This window comes from Oncorhynchus keta, chromosome 35 (assembly GCF_023373465.1).
Source record: "Oncorhynchus keta strain PuntledgeMale-10-30-2019 chromosome 35, Oket_V2, whole genome shotgun sequence".
Lineage (NCBI taxonomy): Eukaryota > Metazoa > Chordata > Actinopteri > Salmoniformes > Salmonidae > Oncorhynchus > Oncorhynchus keta.
The window spans coordinates 70092812-70107748 of NC_068455.1; the positions used below are offsets into that span (position 1 = coordinate 70092812).

Sequence of the window (14937 nt, forward strand, 5' to 3'; positions counted from 1 at the left end):
ATACACCAGAATCATATTTTGACAATAACATGTTTCAAACAACATATTTCATTATAATTCTCTTTAATATATTTTCATGGTCATTTTCTAAATCTATGTATTACAACATAACCAATATGGAATAAAAAGTGGTGTGTGAAATAAAAATATGCAAATTATTTTGATATATATAATAACATCATTATATTATATCAAATTATGATATTATATACAATTATTCATAATTTTCTTCTCAGATTTCCATTGAACATAAGGATAAAGTAAACAGAAGAGTGAAAAACAGGTTGTTCGTGTTGCAAAGGCACATTTGGGCAGTGGTTGTTGTAGGAGTCTGTTTCTGTGTTGCTTGTTGGAGGCACATTGGTGCAATACTGGAACTTGTGCGTGTGTTACTTGAACAGGCACAACAGTGGTTAATGTACAATACTGCATGTCACTCATCCTGAAGGCACATTGGTGTGTGTGTTACTTGTACAGGCTGAGCTCGGGGCTGTGGTAGAGACACATGTAGGAGTCACACAGCAGCCGGCGAGCGGACTCTCTCAAGGAGGCGGGGTCTAGCCTGCCCAACTCCTCCGCCGATAGGCTGAGGTAGCGGCCCACCTCTGGACACGCCCTCACCTGGGGAATGTTGAAACCGTTCTCCCCGCCTGGCCGTAACCATGGAAACAGAACATGGCAACTATTATGGGATGTCACGATCATAGAAATTAAGAGTTTCATGGTTTCGGGGGCTATTTGAGATTTGCAGTACTGCAGATTTGCATTTGCCCTGTAATCAGGGCAAATTGATGATTCAGATCTGGAACACTAGATGAGTAGACTCTCTGGCCAATCAATTGACTAACAGGAAGAAATTAAAATTAGCTGCAGGCCTTAAGGCCCCTTTTTAAAGTTGACCTCTCTCACCTTCCCTGTCGGCCATACTGTCAAAGAATAGCCAGTCGTTGGGGTGGGGTCCGTGCTTGACGAAGCTCACGTAGTGGCTGGTCTCGATGCACGTCACAGCAAAGAGAGCCAATCGCTGACGAGTTCCATGCAGTGGGCCGGTCCATGGACCCCCAGCCACACCCACCTGACACGGACTGTGGGACTGGCGCTTCTTGTGGATGTGCACCTAATGAAAGGATGGAGGGAGAAAGAGGAAGGGAGACAGAGGATATTGGTCCTGCAGTGTGTAGATGTAAGGGACTTTTGATTGAACTTTGAGAGCTGTACTATAGGTAATAATGGTGTGCTATGGTTACCTGAGTGTTGCAGGTGTGGCAGTACTGTTTGAGACGACCAGGTGTGATGTCCAAGTCGTCATAACACTCTAGACACTCCCATTCTGCTACTGCCTGGCAAATACTGCACTGTCTGAGAGCTAGAGAGAGGGGGGAGGAGAGAGAGACAGCGGGAGGGAGAAATAGAGAGGAAGAGATTGCAATAGGGGGAGGGAGAGAGAGAGTGATGAGAGTGAAGAGAAAGAAAGCATTAAATAGGTAATCAACCGGAAACCCGCCCGATAAACCAGACGTACACCAAACATTAGGAACACAATCCTAATATTGAATTGTACTCCCTTTACCCTCAAAACAGACTCAATTGGTTGGGGCATAGACTCTGCAAGGTGCTGAAAGCGTTCCACAGGGATGCTGGTCCAAGGTGACTCCAATGCTTTCTACAGTTGTGTCAAGTTGGCTGGATGTCCTTCGGGTGGTGGACCATTCTTGATACACATGGGAAACTGTAATGTGAAAAACTCAATAGCGTTGCCGTTCTTGACACTAACCGGTGTGCCTGGCACCTACTACCATACCCCGTTCAAAGGCACTAAAATATTTTGTCTTGCCCATTCACCCTCAAGAGTGGCACACATACACAATCCATGCCTCAATTGTCTCAAGACTTCAAAATCCTTTTTAAACCTCCTCCCCTTCATCTAAACTGATTGAAGTGGATTTAACAAGTGACATCAATATGTCATGGAAAGAACAGGTGTTCTTAAAGTGTTTTGTACACTCAGTGTACATTTTCATATATGAGTTTATATTGTAATGGGAATTTTAATGTTTTTGCTTTTCTAATAACCAATTTCTGAGTTCATGCAAGTGACCAATTTAACGAATCCTCACAGAGGGTAATGCGTACGGCCCGGAAGTGGTCAGATGATGTGGATGCTACACTAGAGGACTGTTTTGCTAGCAGACTGGAATATTTTCCGGGAATCATCCAATGGCATTGAGGAATACACCACCTCAGTCATCGGCATCATCAATAAGTGCATCGATGACGTCCCCCCCACAGTGACTGTACATACATATCCCAACCAGAAGCCATGGATTACAGGCAACATCCGCATCGAGCTAAAGGCTAGAGCTGCCGCTTTCAAGGAGCGGTAGCCTAATCTGGACGTTTATAAGAAATCCCACTATGCCCTCAGACGAACCATCAAACAAGCAAAGCAGGATTACAGGATTAAGATTCAATCCTACTACGCTTGTCTGATGTGTCAGGTCTTGAAAACTATTAATGACTACAAAGGGAAACCCAGACGCGAGCTGCCCAGTGACGCGAGCCTACCAGACGAGCTAAATGCCTTTTATGCTCGCTTCGAGGCAAGCAACACTGAAGCATGCACGAGAGCACCAGCTGTTCTGGATGATTGAGTGATAACGCTCTCGGTAGCCGATGTGAACAAAACCTTTAAACAGGTCAACATTTACAAAGCCGCTGGGCCAGATGGATTACCAGGACGTGTACTCAAAGCATACGTGGACCAACTGACAAGTGTCTTCACTGACATTTTCAACCTCTCCCTGGCCAAGTCTGTCCGGATGTTGGCCAGGTGAAATTCCCTAGAGAGGTTAAGGACTCTGGGACTAAACACCTCCCTCTGCAACTGGATCTTGGACTTCCTGACGGGCCGCCCCCAGGTGGTAAGAGTAGGCAACAATACGTCTGCCACGCTGATCCCCCTCAGAGGTGTGTACATAGTCCCCCTCCTGTATTCCCTGTTCACCCACGACTGCGTGGCCAAACAAGACTCGAACACCATCATTACGTTATCTGACGACACAACAGTGGTAGGCCTGATCACTGACAATGATGAGACGGCCTATAGAGAGGTGGTCAGAGATCTGGCAGTGTGGTGCCAGGACAACAACCTCTCCCTTAATGTGAGCAAGACAAAGCAGCTGATCGTTGACTACAGGAAAAGATGGGCCGAACAGGCCCCCATTAACATCGACGGGGCTGTAGTGGAGCGGGTCGAGAGTTTCAAGTTCCTTGGTGTCCACATCACCAACGAACTATAATGGTCCAAACATACCAAGATAGTCGTGAAGAGAGCACAACAAAACCTTTTCCCCCCTCAGGAGACTGAAAAGATTTGGCATGGGTCCTCAGATCCTCAAAAGGTTCTACAGCTGCACCATCGAGAGCATCCTGACCATTGCATCACCGCCTGGTATGGCAACTGCTCGGCATCCGACCGTAAGCCACTACAGAGGGTAGTGCAAACAGCCCAGTACATCACTGGGGCCAAGCTCCCTGCCATCTAGGACCGGTATAAAATACAGGCAGTGTCAGAAGGAAGCCCATAAAATTGTCAGACTCCAGTCACCCAAGTTATAGACTGTTTTCTCTGCTACCACACGGCAAGCGGCACCGGAGCACCTAGTCTAGGACCAAAAGGCTCCTCAACAGCTTCAACCTCCAAGCCATAAGACTGCTGAAAAATTCATGAAATTGCCACCGGACATTTTATATTGAGCCCCCTCTCCCTTTTGTACACTGCTGCTACTCGCTGTTTGCTTGTTACCTATGCATAGTCACTTCGCCCCCACCTACATGAACAGATTACCTCAACTAGCCTGTAACCCTGCACACTGACTCAGTACCGGTGCCCCCTGTAATATAGCCTCGTTATTGTTATTCTTTTTGTGTTACTTTTTATTATTGCTTTTTATTTTAGACTACTTGGTAAATATTTTCTTCTTCTTGAACTGCACTGTTGGTTAAGGGCTTGTAAGTAAGCATTTCACGGTAAAGTCTACAGTTGTTGTATTTTGGCGTATGTGACAAATAAAGTTTGATTTGACATTGACTCTGTACCGGTACACCCTGTATATAGCCCCGCTATTGTTATTTACTGCTTCTCTTTAATCATTTGTTATTCTTATCTCTTTTTTTTGTAGGTATTTTCTTAAAGAGGTTAAGGGCTTGTAAGTAAGCATTTCACCGTAAGGTCTACACCGGAACCCTCAGTGACAAATATATGTGACAAATAACATTTAATTTGATTTATCAGAATCCGCAATTTGGCAGTACGCCCAGACCTTGTTTTGAGAACGAACAAAAGATATCTCAGTTTCAAGGTCTCATCTTAGAGAGAAGACTCGTGAGGTGTTGGTCTGTCACATGAATGAAACAAAATGGTAATGAAATGAATTATGCAAATATAACTTTTCTGTATATAGTCATATAGAAGATAACTGCTGGGACTGCCCAGGCAGAGCTCCTGATTGACATGTGTACTATGGTGCATTGAGTTGGTTGGAACCTCTCCAGTGTGCTGACAATAAACAATGATTCATTAAGAATGACTTCCAGTGTCCTAGTGTAAGAATTTCCATGACAATATCTTTGGTTCTTACTGTCATCCAGCAGGTCTGTGATGTCGATGGTGAGTGAAGGCAAGATGGCGTCAAACATCTTGAAGTCCTTCCCAAACCTAGGCATGAGGAGGGGGAGGCAGGAAGGGGCCTGGCGGAGGGGAGAGTCAATCCATCAACACATCAACGTAGAGTTTGTTTGTGTATCTACTATGTCGTCTTGTGTTGTTACCTCAGCAAACTTTAGTCCCGCGTGGAGAAAAGATGTCTCTAACAGAGTCTGAACACTGGCCACCCTCATGAGTACTGCAGGGGAGGAGAGAGGGATGGGACAGAGGGACGGAGACAGAGGGACAGGGGAAGAGGGAGAGAGGGGAACGGATGGAGGGAAGAGCTGGTAGAGGTGACACTCCTGAGGCTGCTGATTCTGTGTCACTGACCTGAAAGGAACAAGGGGGAGCAGGAGAGAAAGTGTCTGTAAGAAAGAATAAGAGAACGAGAGAGAGGGGGGGAGGGAAAGAGAGGGAGGGGAAGGAGAGAAAGTATACCTGATCTTCAGAAGAGGTTCAACCCGGAGGAGCTGGAAAAGCTTGTTGAGGAACTCTTCTGGGTCTGACAGAAAGAAGACAGACGTGTTTAAAAACACTCACCACCAATGTTCCCTCAAATATCAGCCTGCGCAGAGTGGAACGAAATTCAACTTCACTCAACTTTCTAGAGTTAAATAACACTATCAACATTTCCCCTGAACACAGTCCCTTTCTCTCACTCTCCATCTTACTGACACGGGCAGAGAGACAGATGGACAGACAGCCAAACACCCTCTCCCACGGACAGACGGACGGACAGACGGACGGACGCACACACACACACACACACACACCTTTCTCCTGGTTGGTGAAGCCTGTGTCACTACTCTCAGCCTCCAGTAGTCTTCTCAGGGCCATGGTTTTACTGGCACATACATAGCCAAACCTGAAAGATACACACATAGCCAAGTACATTCATAAAAGCTATTCAAATTCACTATATAAATACAAAGTGACACTGATCTACAATTTAAATCACAATATATGCCTATACATAAACATCCATTGTGAAGGAACACACACACACCTGCGTAGGGGGTTGACTATCTCACAGCGAAGCAGGTCCTGGGCTTGGCTGCAGCGGGGGCCGTCTGAGGGGTTCGAGGGCCACAGCAACACCCAGTCTACTGAACTGCAGCACGAAAACAGACTGAGGGGGAGAGAGAGGGGGAGAGAGAGGGGGGAGGGGAAGAAAATAGTTTAATTAACATGAATGCATACAGCATTCCTTCTAGTTTAAAAAACAACCTTAGATTCGACATGATAACATTGCCCAATTTTACATTTTTGCACACACAAAAAAGCATTTGACTGCATTATCTAATCCTTAATTCGGTTATATCGGAGTGTTCCGGTTCTAACTGAGGGTTCCGGTTCTACCTGAGGGTTCTGGTTCTAACTGAGGGTTCCGGTTCTCAACATCCTATTACATAACTGAATAACAATTATTGACTTAATAATATCACAAACAGGACGGAGGGAGAATGCCAGCGTATGGTCACCTGAATAGTGAGGCGTCCAGGTAGCAGGAGTTGAGGTGGCCTTGGATGCCTCTCTTCCAGCCCTGGTACATATCTCTGGCCTCGTCCCCCTGGACTGGAGGGGTGTGCTCCTCGACGCGCTCACTGCCCCACTCGGCAAACGCTGGTGGTTGGATTGGTCATCATGTTACATGGTATGGAGACACACACACATGCACACACACTCATAGAGACAAAAATGTGCCACACACACACGCAAACCCTCAGACAGATGTAACTCACTCCTGCTGAAACTACGGCTTCTGGGATGGAGAGAGCAGGAGGCCAAGAAAACAGAGACTCAACGGGGCGGGAAAAGGAACAGAAGGGAGAGAGCCGAGAGGCACCGCAGCTAGCAGAAAGAGGAGGAGGCAGCTAGGACTGTTTCGGTGACCGTATTACCGCCATACCGGCGGTCACGAGTTGTGAGGGCAGTGAAATTTCACGTGACCGTAGTCACGGTAATTAGGCTTCTCCAAGCTGTGATGCTGATGATGGTCATTAGTAGCCTACCAAACTTGCTAACTGGTACTCAGCACTCTACTGTCCCTCTAATCACTCTGACATCAATGCAAATCTAATCAAAAATCTGGGCGCCCATGAGCTCATGTTGCGCAACATTTCTATAAGCTATTAAATTGTGTGAGAAAACAGAGTGATGGCATCTATTAAAAAGAGGAGGATCACATCAGCTTTCTATAGGCCAGGCCAGGTATTCCCAAACTGGGGTACGTGCAATGCCGTCTGAGGTACGCCAAATAAAAATGTAATTCACATAATATATATATATAATATTCCCTACCCCCACACATTTTCAAACAGTGCATTTATATTTTCCAACGGGGCTATACATTTGGGTGAGGTTTTTTTCCTCACCTGAATAGCCTTGTTTCACTGCCAAAAATAAAATTGGTGGTCAAGATGTGTTGGTATCTGTACTGATGGCGCAAAAGCCATGACAGGGAAACATAGTGGAGTGGTAACATGCTTGCAAGCAGTTGCTCCCGACGCCACTTGGGTAAACTGCAGCATCCACCGAGAGGCTCTTGCTGCCAAGGGAATGCCTGACAGCTTGAAATACGTTTTGGACACTACAGTGAAAATGGTTAACTTTGTTAAAGCAAGGCCTCTGAACTCTCGTGTATTTTCTGCATTATGCAACGATATGGGCAGCGAACATGTAAAGCTTTTACAACATACAGAAAGAAGTGCGCTGGTAATCAAGGGGGAAAGTATTTAAACTTTTTTTGAATTGAGAGACGAGCTTAACGTTTTCTTTACTGACCATAATTTTCACTTGTCTGACTGCTTGCATGATGACGAGTTTCCTCACACGACTGCCTATCTGGGTGATGTTTTTTACCCTCGCCTGAATGATCTGAATCTAGGATTACAGGGAATCTCTGCAACTATATTCAACGTGCGGGACAAAATTGAGGCTATGATTAAGAAGTTGGAGCTCGTTTCTGTCTGCATTAACAAGGACAACACACAGGTCTTTCCATCATTGTATGATTTTTGGATGTGCAACTGAACTCAAGCTTACGGACAATGTCAAACGTGATGAAGCGAAGCACCTGAGTGAGCTGGGTGCGCACTTACGCAGGTACTTTCCCGAAACGAACGACACAAAGAACTGGATTCGTTATCTCTTTCATGCCCTGCCTTCAGTCCATTTACCGATATCTGAACAAGATAGCCTCATCGATATTGCAACAAGCCGTTCTGTGAAAATGGAATTTAATCAGAAGCCACTGCCAGATTTCTGGATTGAGAGAGTTTCTTGCAATGGCAAATTGCGCTATTAAGACACTGATGCCCTTTGCAACCACGTACATATATGAGAGTGAATTCTCAGTCCTCACGAGCATGAAAACTAAATACAGGCACAGATTATTTGTGGAAAATGATTTAAGACTGAGACTCTCTCCAATAGAACCCAACATTTCAGAGTTATGTGCATCCTTTCAAGCACACCCTTCTCATTAACCTGTGGTGAGTTATTCACCATTTTTGATGAACAAATAAGGTTTTATATGCAAGATGGCTAAATAAAGAGCAAAATGATTGATTATTATTATATTACTATTTGTGCCCCGAGATCTTTGAGCTCTTTGTCACTTCCCACAGGCTGGGTTGTGACAAAAACTCACACTCATTCTTATGTTTAATACATGTATTGTATAGTGTGTGTATGGCAGGCTTACAATGATGGCAAAAAAACAATATTTGAGAGTGCACTGACCCTGGTGCTAGAGGGGTACGCAGCTGGAGGTTGAATGTTTGAAGGGGTATGGGACTATAAATATTTTGGGAACCACTGGGTTAGGTCTACTATATTTATTTCTAAACTTTCCTTATATTAAGTACATTTCTTCTCTTTGCAACAGTATATAACCTACCTGGCTGGCATGAAGATAAACCACAGGGGAAAGCAACCTCCATTTGCTATTTAAGTGCATAGATGACATGTAATAATGTATTTTTCCCCCCTCTATCCCTGTTTCGAAACATAACACATTTCACACATATGTAATTTAGTATATGTGAAGACATGATTAAATCAAGAATAGTGTGATGAGTGACAATATTAGCCTATCACTTGTGAATGACGCCCAACTTACGGCAAGAAACAATGCCTTTTTTTAAATAATATTTTTATCATAGGCCGCCCATCTCATGTAGCCAAGCCCATAAGCCTACATGTTTTGATAAGGTTTGTATATCACAATGAAAGTGACCAAATTGCTTTTTTAAAGGAAGCACATTAAATCTGCCTAGAAGGCCAGCATCCCGGAGTCGCCACTTCACTGTTGACAATGAGACTGGCGTTTTGCGGGTACTATTTAATGAAGCTTCCAGTTGAGGACTTATCAGGCGTCTGTTTCCTCTGGGTTGAGAGCTAGGGTATTCACAAGATAAATAGAGTCTTTGTATAGGGCTGTGCTTGAATAAATACAGGTGGTGTACTTCCTCTCAAGGGGCCACTGACCGAAATAGACCCGATGGTTTCCTCTCTTGGTAACTGTGTGGTTCATGCTTGGCGTGTGTATGAAAATGTCTTAGGTGTGAATATTCCTCTTCCGTCCCGTAGGACACTAGGTCCCGTTAGGGTGGGTAACTTCAGGTTCACAGGTGAACGGTTCGTGACGCGCACCCGTGGGTGTAAAACTAAAAACAGTTGCAGAGAGGAGAAACTATACTCTCCCTCTCGTTCCCCTGGTCTTATGCTTCCCCTGGTCTTATGCTTCCCCTGGTCTTATGCTTCCCCTGGTTGCCCTACCCCGGAGTTGGACGCCCGGCTGAGTGCTTTTTAACAAAAAAAGGTTTCTCCCACTCCAGCTGTCGGCCGCCAAGAACTACGCCAGCTGGAATCAGCGGGTTGCTGGCATCCGGACTGGGCTGGAAGGGCGGCACCTGTAGGTCATAGACCTGAAGCAGTGGGAACCTAGGCTAGCTCATTCATCTCAAGGGAGTGGCGTGAGTCAGGCAAGACAACACACACACACACACACACACACACACACACACACACACACACACACACACACACACAGATAACACACCTATGGAGTTGCAGCGCTCCACCTGATTGACCGGTGTCTCAGGAGCAGGGAATCTGGAATCCCGCCTGCAGTTCCGGAGTTTGACGAACAGCCCCTTGTTGGCAGGGCAACGGAAGTGGCGTTCGCCAAGGTAACTGCCGTCTGTTCCAGCGGTCAGTTCCTGGTCCTGAGAAAGGAAAGTAAGCAGATAGACATGTTACGAACACACACTAGACATTTTTTGAGTTTTTAAGGGTGCCTTAGTTGAAAATGTTTGAATACCGCTGCTTTACAACGTTGTCATACACTGATTGACTTGACACTGACACAATTACAGAGTTGATGGAATTACAGGGAGTTGATGACACACAGTGACAGTGTTGACAGTGTTACCGTACCAGCTCAATTCCTGACACCAATTGTGAAACTCCAATGATTCGTCCAATCCAACGAATCACTCCAAAAAGGGGTGGGTCATTCACCTCCACCATGGACCCCACCTCCAACTCAACCTCCAATCCCGCGTCTCCGTTCTCCTCAGCGTCCAATCCGTCACCTCGACCCGGAGAGAGGGGACCGGGCGAACCGTTCAAGAGCTGTGGTTGGTCGGTGGCGGTCGGGGAGGGCAGGGTTTGGGGTTTGATGGTGGGAGGGGTTGGGGGAAGGGGGTGAGGTTTCGTGAAAGGTTTGGGGCTGGGGAGGGGTGGAGGTTTTAAGGCCAGTTTGGCTGAGAGGAGTTGGGGGGGCATCAGCGCGATCTTTGGGGTGGAGGCAGGTGAGGATACAGGAGCAGGTGGTTGGGTGGGTTTGAGGACCGGTTTGGGGTTCTGGAGGGGAGGAGTGTGGCGGCGAGACCTTGGTTCTGCGGGGGGTCAGTAGAGGTCAACGGTCAAACACAGCACACAATTCAAAGCCCGGTAGGAGGAAAATGAAAGAGAATCAGGGGTAAAGGAAGGGAGGACGTCAGTCATCTAACAGTCATGATTTTCCACAACGTTTTGTTTTCCAATTACACCCTCACTCATAACTGTCATTATAGTAACTCAACAGTAAACCAAACAGGATCTCTGATCTGCCGTAACATTTGAACCAGGGAGTGACGTACCAGGGGACACCTTGGAGATGGGTAGCAGGCAACCATACAGAGAAGAGGAGATGGAGCACAACTTCTCTCCTTTATATGAACCATCCCAGTTACCAACCGCATTGTCCTGCGTATAAACAAACTGATTAGCGCAAATATACAGGAAACATTGACTGTTAGATGAAGAATTTGGCCTAAATATGTGTGAATGTTATCCACAAAACACTGTATTTTGGGTGTCTTAATACACAATAATGACTATAAAATCTAAAATGTGTATAATCACACAGATTGTATTTTTATATACAGTCGCACCCTCCAGCAGTAATACTGACCAGCAGGATTCCTACGAACAGCCCAGTGGAGGTCCGTCCAGGCAGGGCCCCACAGAACCTCACCTCTCCCCCATGGACAGTATCCTCCAGAGGGAAGCACACCCTGTGGCCCACCTGGAAGGGAGGTGGGGAGCTGGGGTTTCGAGCCAGGACTGGGACTGGGGCCAGGCTGGGAGACGATTCGGCCGTTCTAGCAATGATGTTACCAATGGGGGGTTGAGGTTGAGGAGGAATAGCGTTGATGTGATGGTCGTCATTGACACGGGACCAGCGTCGTAGCCTAATCTGATTGGCCGGTAGGAAGAGGGCGGAGGCTTCGGGACAGGTAAAGAGCTGGTGGCCTTTGTAAGAACCATTACTGTTGCCTCTACCCACTGCTGAGTCCTGAGAGAGAGAGAGAGAGAGAGAGAGAAAGCTAGACCCGAGTCATTTGACAATTTTGGTAACTACTAAAATACAAGTAAAATGATTTTCAAGACAATCATCAGAGTGAAAGTTTGTTGTTATGATCTGTTGTCTATAGCTAAAAACACCACGTTAGCAACAATACCTTCAGCTGCACCCCAAACAACACAGCAGTACTTCCTCTGGTCAGCGGTCCTCGATACCTCAGCTCCGCCTCCGCCAGCTCTCCTGGTTGGCCCATCTGGACATAGAGGGGGGTGCCTAGGGGCAAGGCAGCCAATCGGTAAAGTTGCTTGGGGTTAATGAGCAAATTGAGGCGGGACTCTGGATCAGATACAGGCTCCAATAGGCCGGTCAGGTCGGTGGGGACTTCTATAAGCAGCTGTTTGTCAATCTTTACCATACAACCATAGTCTAACACCTGAGGGAGAGAGAAAGAAATGAGAGGAGTGTATAACTTGTCAATCTTCAGCTGCTTGACAGTCTTGACATACTGGCATTGTCAAATACCTGATGGAGAGCGAGAGAGAGAAAGAGAGAGCGAGACAGAGGTTGGTGGGGGACAAGGAGAGAGAGGAAGCGAGAGAGAGAGAGAGAGAGAGAGGGGGGGGGAGAGAGACAGAGAGAGGTAGGGGACAAGGAGAGACAGAGAGAGGTAGGGGACAAGGAGAGACAGGGAGGGAGAGCGAGAGAGGAAGGGAGAGAGAGGAAGAGAGAGAGGAAGGGAGAGAGAGAGAGGAAGGGAGGGAGAGAGAGGAAGGGAGGGAGAGGGAGGAAGGGAAGAGAGAGAGAGAGAGAGAGGGGGTGGTGGGGGACAAGGTGAGAGAGGGAGGAAGGGAGAGAGAGAGAGAGAGAGAGAGAGAGAGAGAGAGAGAGAGAGAGGGTGGTGGGAGACAAGGAGAGAGAGAGAGAGAGAGAGAGAGAGAGAGAGAGAGAGAGAGAGAGAGAGAGCAAGAGAGGGATGGAGGGTGGTGGGAGACAAGGACAAAGAGAGTGCAGAGTAAGAGGGAGGGAGAGCAGAGAAAGAAAGAGAAGAGAGAATATTCAAACACAAGGAAGAGAGAACGCGTGATAAAGTATTCATTCCTTTTCTTACCTTTACCCACAGTTGGTCGCCCCTGCTCCTTCCCCCCTCTTGCTCCTGACATAGGTTCCCGCGTAGCAGTCGGATGGTACCTTCCAACTGGTCCTGAATCTTTAGGTTGGAGACCACCAAGTACATCTTTGGGGGTTGCCGTCTCTTGTGGTCCTGGGCCCCAGACATTGTGCTGTGAGTATGTGTCCTCAGTTGAGTAAGCTCACCTATCCATCAGCCCCAATCTGTGTGAATAGAGCAGGTGGGTGTATCTCCTGGCATTGATGGTGCGGCCACTAAATGGCACAACATAGCCTCAAAAAGGTAGATTATAAACTAGTTATAAAACATAACCTGCACATTTTACCATAACCTAATCTCGGACCAGAGCTGAATCTCGCGTGAATGTAGTTACAGGATATTGGGCGTCTAGCAGATGTATGCTTATGGCTAGAAAGGATCCAGTTTTTGTCAGATTAGACTTTCCCCAATAGGTAGGGACAATTGACGTAACTGTTAGGGGAAATCAAGCTAATTAAGGTTAGGAAAAGGGTTAGGGTTAGCTAAAATATATATATACTTTTGACGTAAATTTGACAAAAGCTAGAATCCTTCTAGCCATAACTCTACAACAGCCCACATCGCAATGTTGAACATGTCTGGTAGCTACGGTCACGCTACCTGACGATTCTGACGCGTTACTAAATTAGCTACCAAAACGAGTCATTCTACCTCACAAACCATGACGAATAGGAAACAGGTGCCATATCAGTTCAAAACTCGACTTAAACTAATATATTTACACATTACTTGACAGTTAATAATAACAACACTTACCAATTTCACCAACTTTTAGATCAACCAAAACTTTCATATAACATAACTCACGAAATGTCCCAAAACAGAATGAGGACCAATAACGAGCGAGAAGAGTTTTACATATAAATCGTTCTGGCCAGTCAGAGAGGTCTGTGGGTGTGGCTTAAACAGAGGGGAAATTCCACAGCTCTCAGTTCATTCGAAACTGAAGTATCGAGAATAAAAAGGTAGGCCTGGTTCTTTGAGCTTCATGACACTTTATGAGTACGAACTAATAGGCTACACATTATTATCATCTTACTAAAGTAGTAATGCACTAACAGTATTTAAAGAATTTGGTCGCTTAGAAGTAATTACAAAATCTCCCACATCTTAGTTAATTTTTATGTGCATTCATTTATAGTCAAGCATGCTTTTATTATAAAGTAGTTCAGAATAGACAACACATATTAATCTCTTTAATACAAACTCAGTACCAAACAAATAATTAAATTATCAAAAGTTATATTGCATTCTCAGGCCACTAAAGTGGCAGCAGATGGATTCAAAAAGGTGTAGCTATGTGTGAATGTTTCAATACCTTTGGCAGAGAAGCCTACTGGCCAGAACCTCCCCATCCTTTGCAGTAACATAACACCATGCTTATTATATGCAGCACCACTTATTTCAAACATCCCATTAAGGGAACCAATCTAGAATTTCTATATACTCTGTCATTTCCCAAGAAGGCCCTTTCAATGTCATTTCTTAAATTATCACAAATTATCGCCAACAGTCTGGATTGTGGTTTAACGTCTTCAGAAAACAGAAAGGAACCTACTGGAACCAGAAATCGACGCAGGCATTTCTAACACAAAATTGTTTGGTCGGGTGAGTGTTGATGATTGTTTGGAGAGGTCAGAACAGAGGAGCTGATTGGTCAGTCGGTGTTGAATTCCCCCTTGCCGGTGGTGACTCCTCTCTTAGTCACTCCACCTGTAGTGGGATATCTCTCTCTCTATCTCTCTCTCTCTCTCTCTCTCTCTCTCTCTATCTCTCTCTCTCTCTCTCTCTCTCGTTCGCATACACGCAGGCAGGCAGGCAGGCAGGCAGGCAGGCAGGCAGGCGCACGCACGCACGCACGCACACACACACACACACACACACACACACACACACACACACACACACACACACACACACACACACACACACACGCACACACACACACACACACACACACACACACACACACACACACAAAGTTCCCCCAGATATCATACTGTGGTTTGGCCCATGGTTTATCCATTTTAAAGAGAACATTAGAACGTGAGTTGGAATGGGGTGATGGTTACAAAGTTAAGGCTCAATCTCTTTTAGTCTTTCCTTGATTCTGTGCATCCTCAACCTTACTGAAGGAGAAGGTCCCTTCCCTCTGACTTTCTTCTCCAATACATTTTGAGAATCAGGCAAGGAGAGACGACAAGG

General features: G+C 45.9%; 1 protein-coding gene across 1 annotated transcript; it reads right to left on the reverse strand.

Moving 5' to 3' along the window:
- Positions 1–52: 52 nt before the first annotated feature.
- On the reverse strand, positions 53–13603 carry si:cabz01101003.1 (ubiquitin carboxyl-terminal hydrolase CYLD). Its single transcript, XM_035753398.1, has 16 exons — positions 13489–13603; positions 12673–12896; positions 11722–11997; positions 11172–11555; positions 10858–10963; positions 10151–10614; positions 9774–9939; positions 6190–6331; positions 5715–5837; positions 5482–5573; positions 5147–5210; positions 4831–5038; positions 4641–4749; positions 1248–1366; positions 910–1117; positions 53–650 (listed from the first exon to the last, which is right to left on the reverse strand). Exons 2-16 carry the CDS (start codon positions 12838–12840, stop codon positions 466–468), a joined length of 2814 nt encoding a protein of 937 aa, XP_035609291.1. The 5' UTR covers positions 12841–12896; positions 13489–13603; the 3' UTR covers positions 53–465.
- Positions 13604–14937: the final 1334 nt, after the last annotated feature.

Coding starts and splice junctions, on each gene's coding strand:
- si:cabz01101003.1 (XM_035753398.1), bottom strand. CDS start 12,840: ATGTCTGGGGCCCAGGACCACAAGAGACGGCAACCCCCAAAGATGTAC. Junction 11,998..12,672: donor GCGACCAACTGTGGGTAAAG/GTAAGAAAAGGA, acceptor TCTCTCCCTCAG/GTGTTAGACTATGGTTGTAT. Junction 5,574..5,714: donor ATAGTCAACCCCCTACGCAG/GTGTGTGTGTGT, acceptor TGTATCTTTCAG/GTTTGGCTATGTATGTGCCA.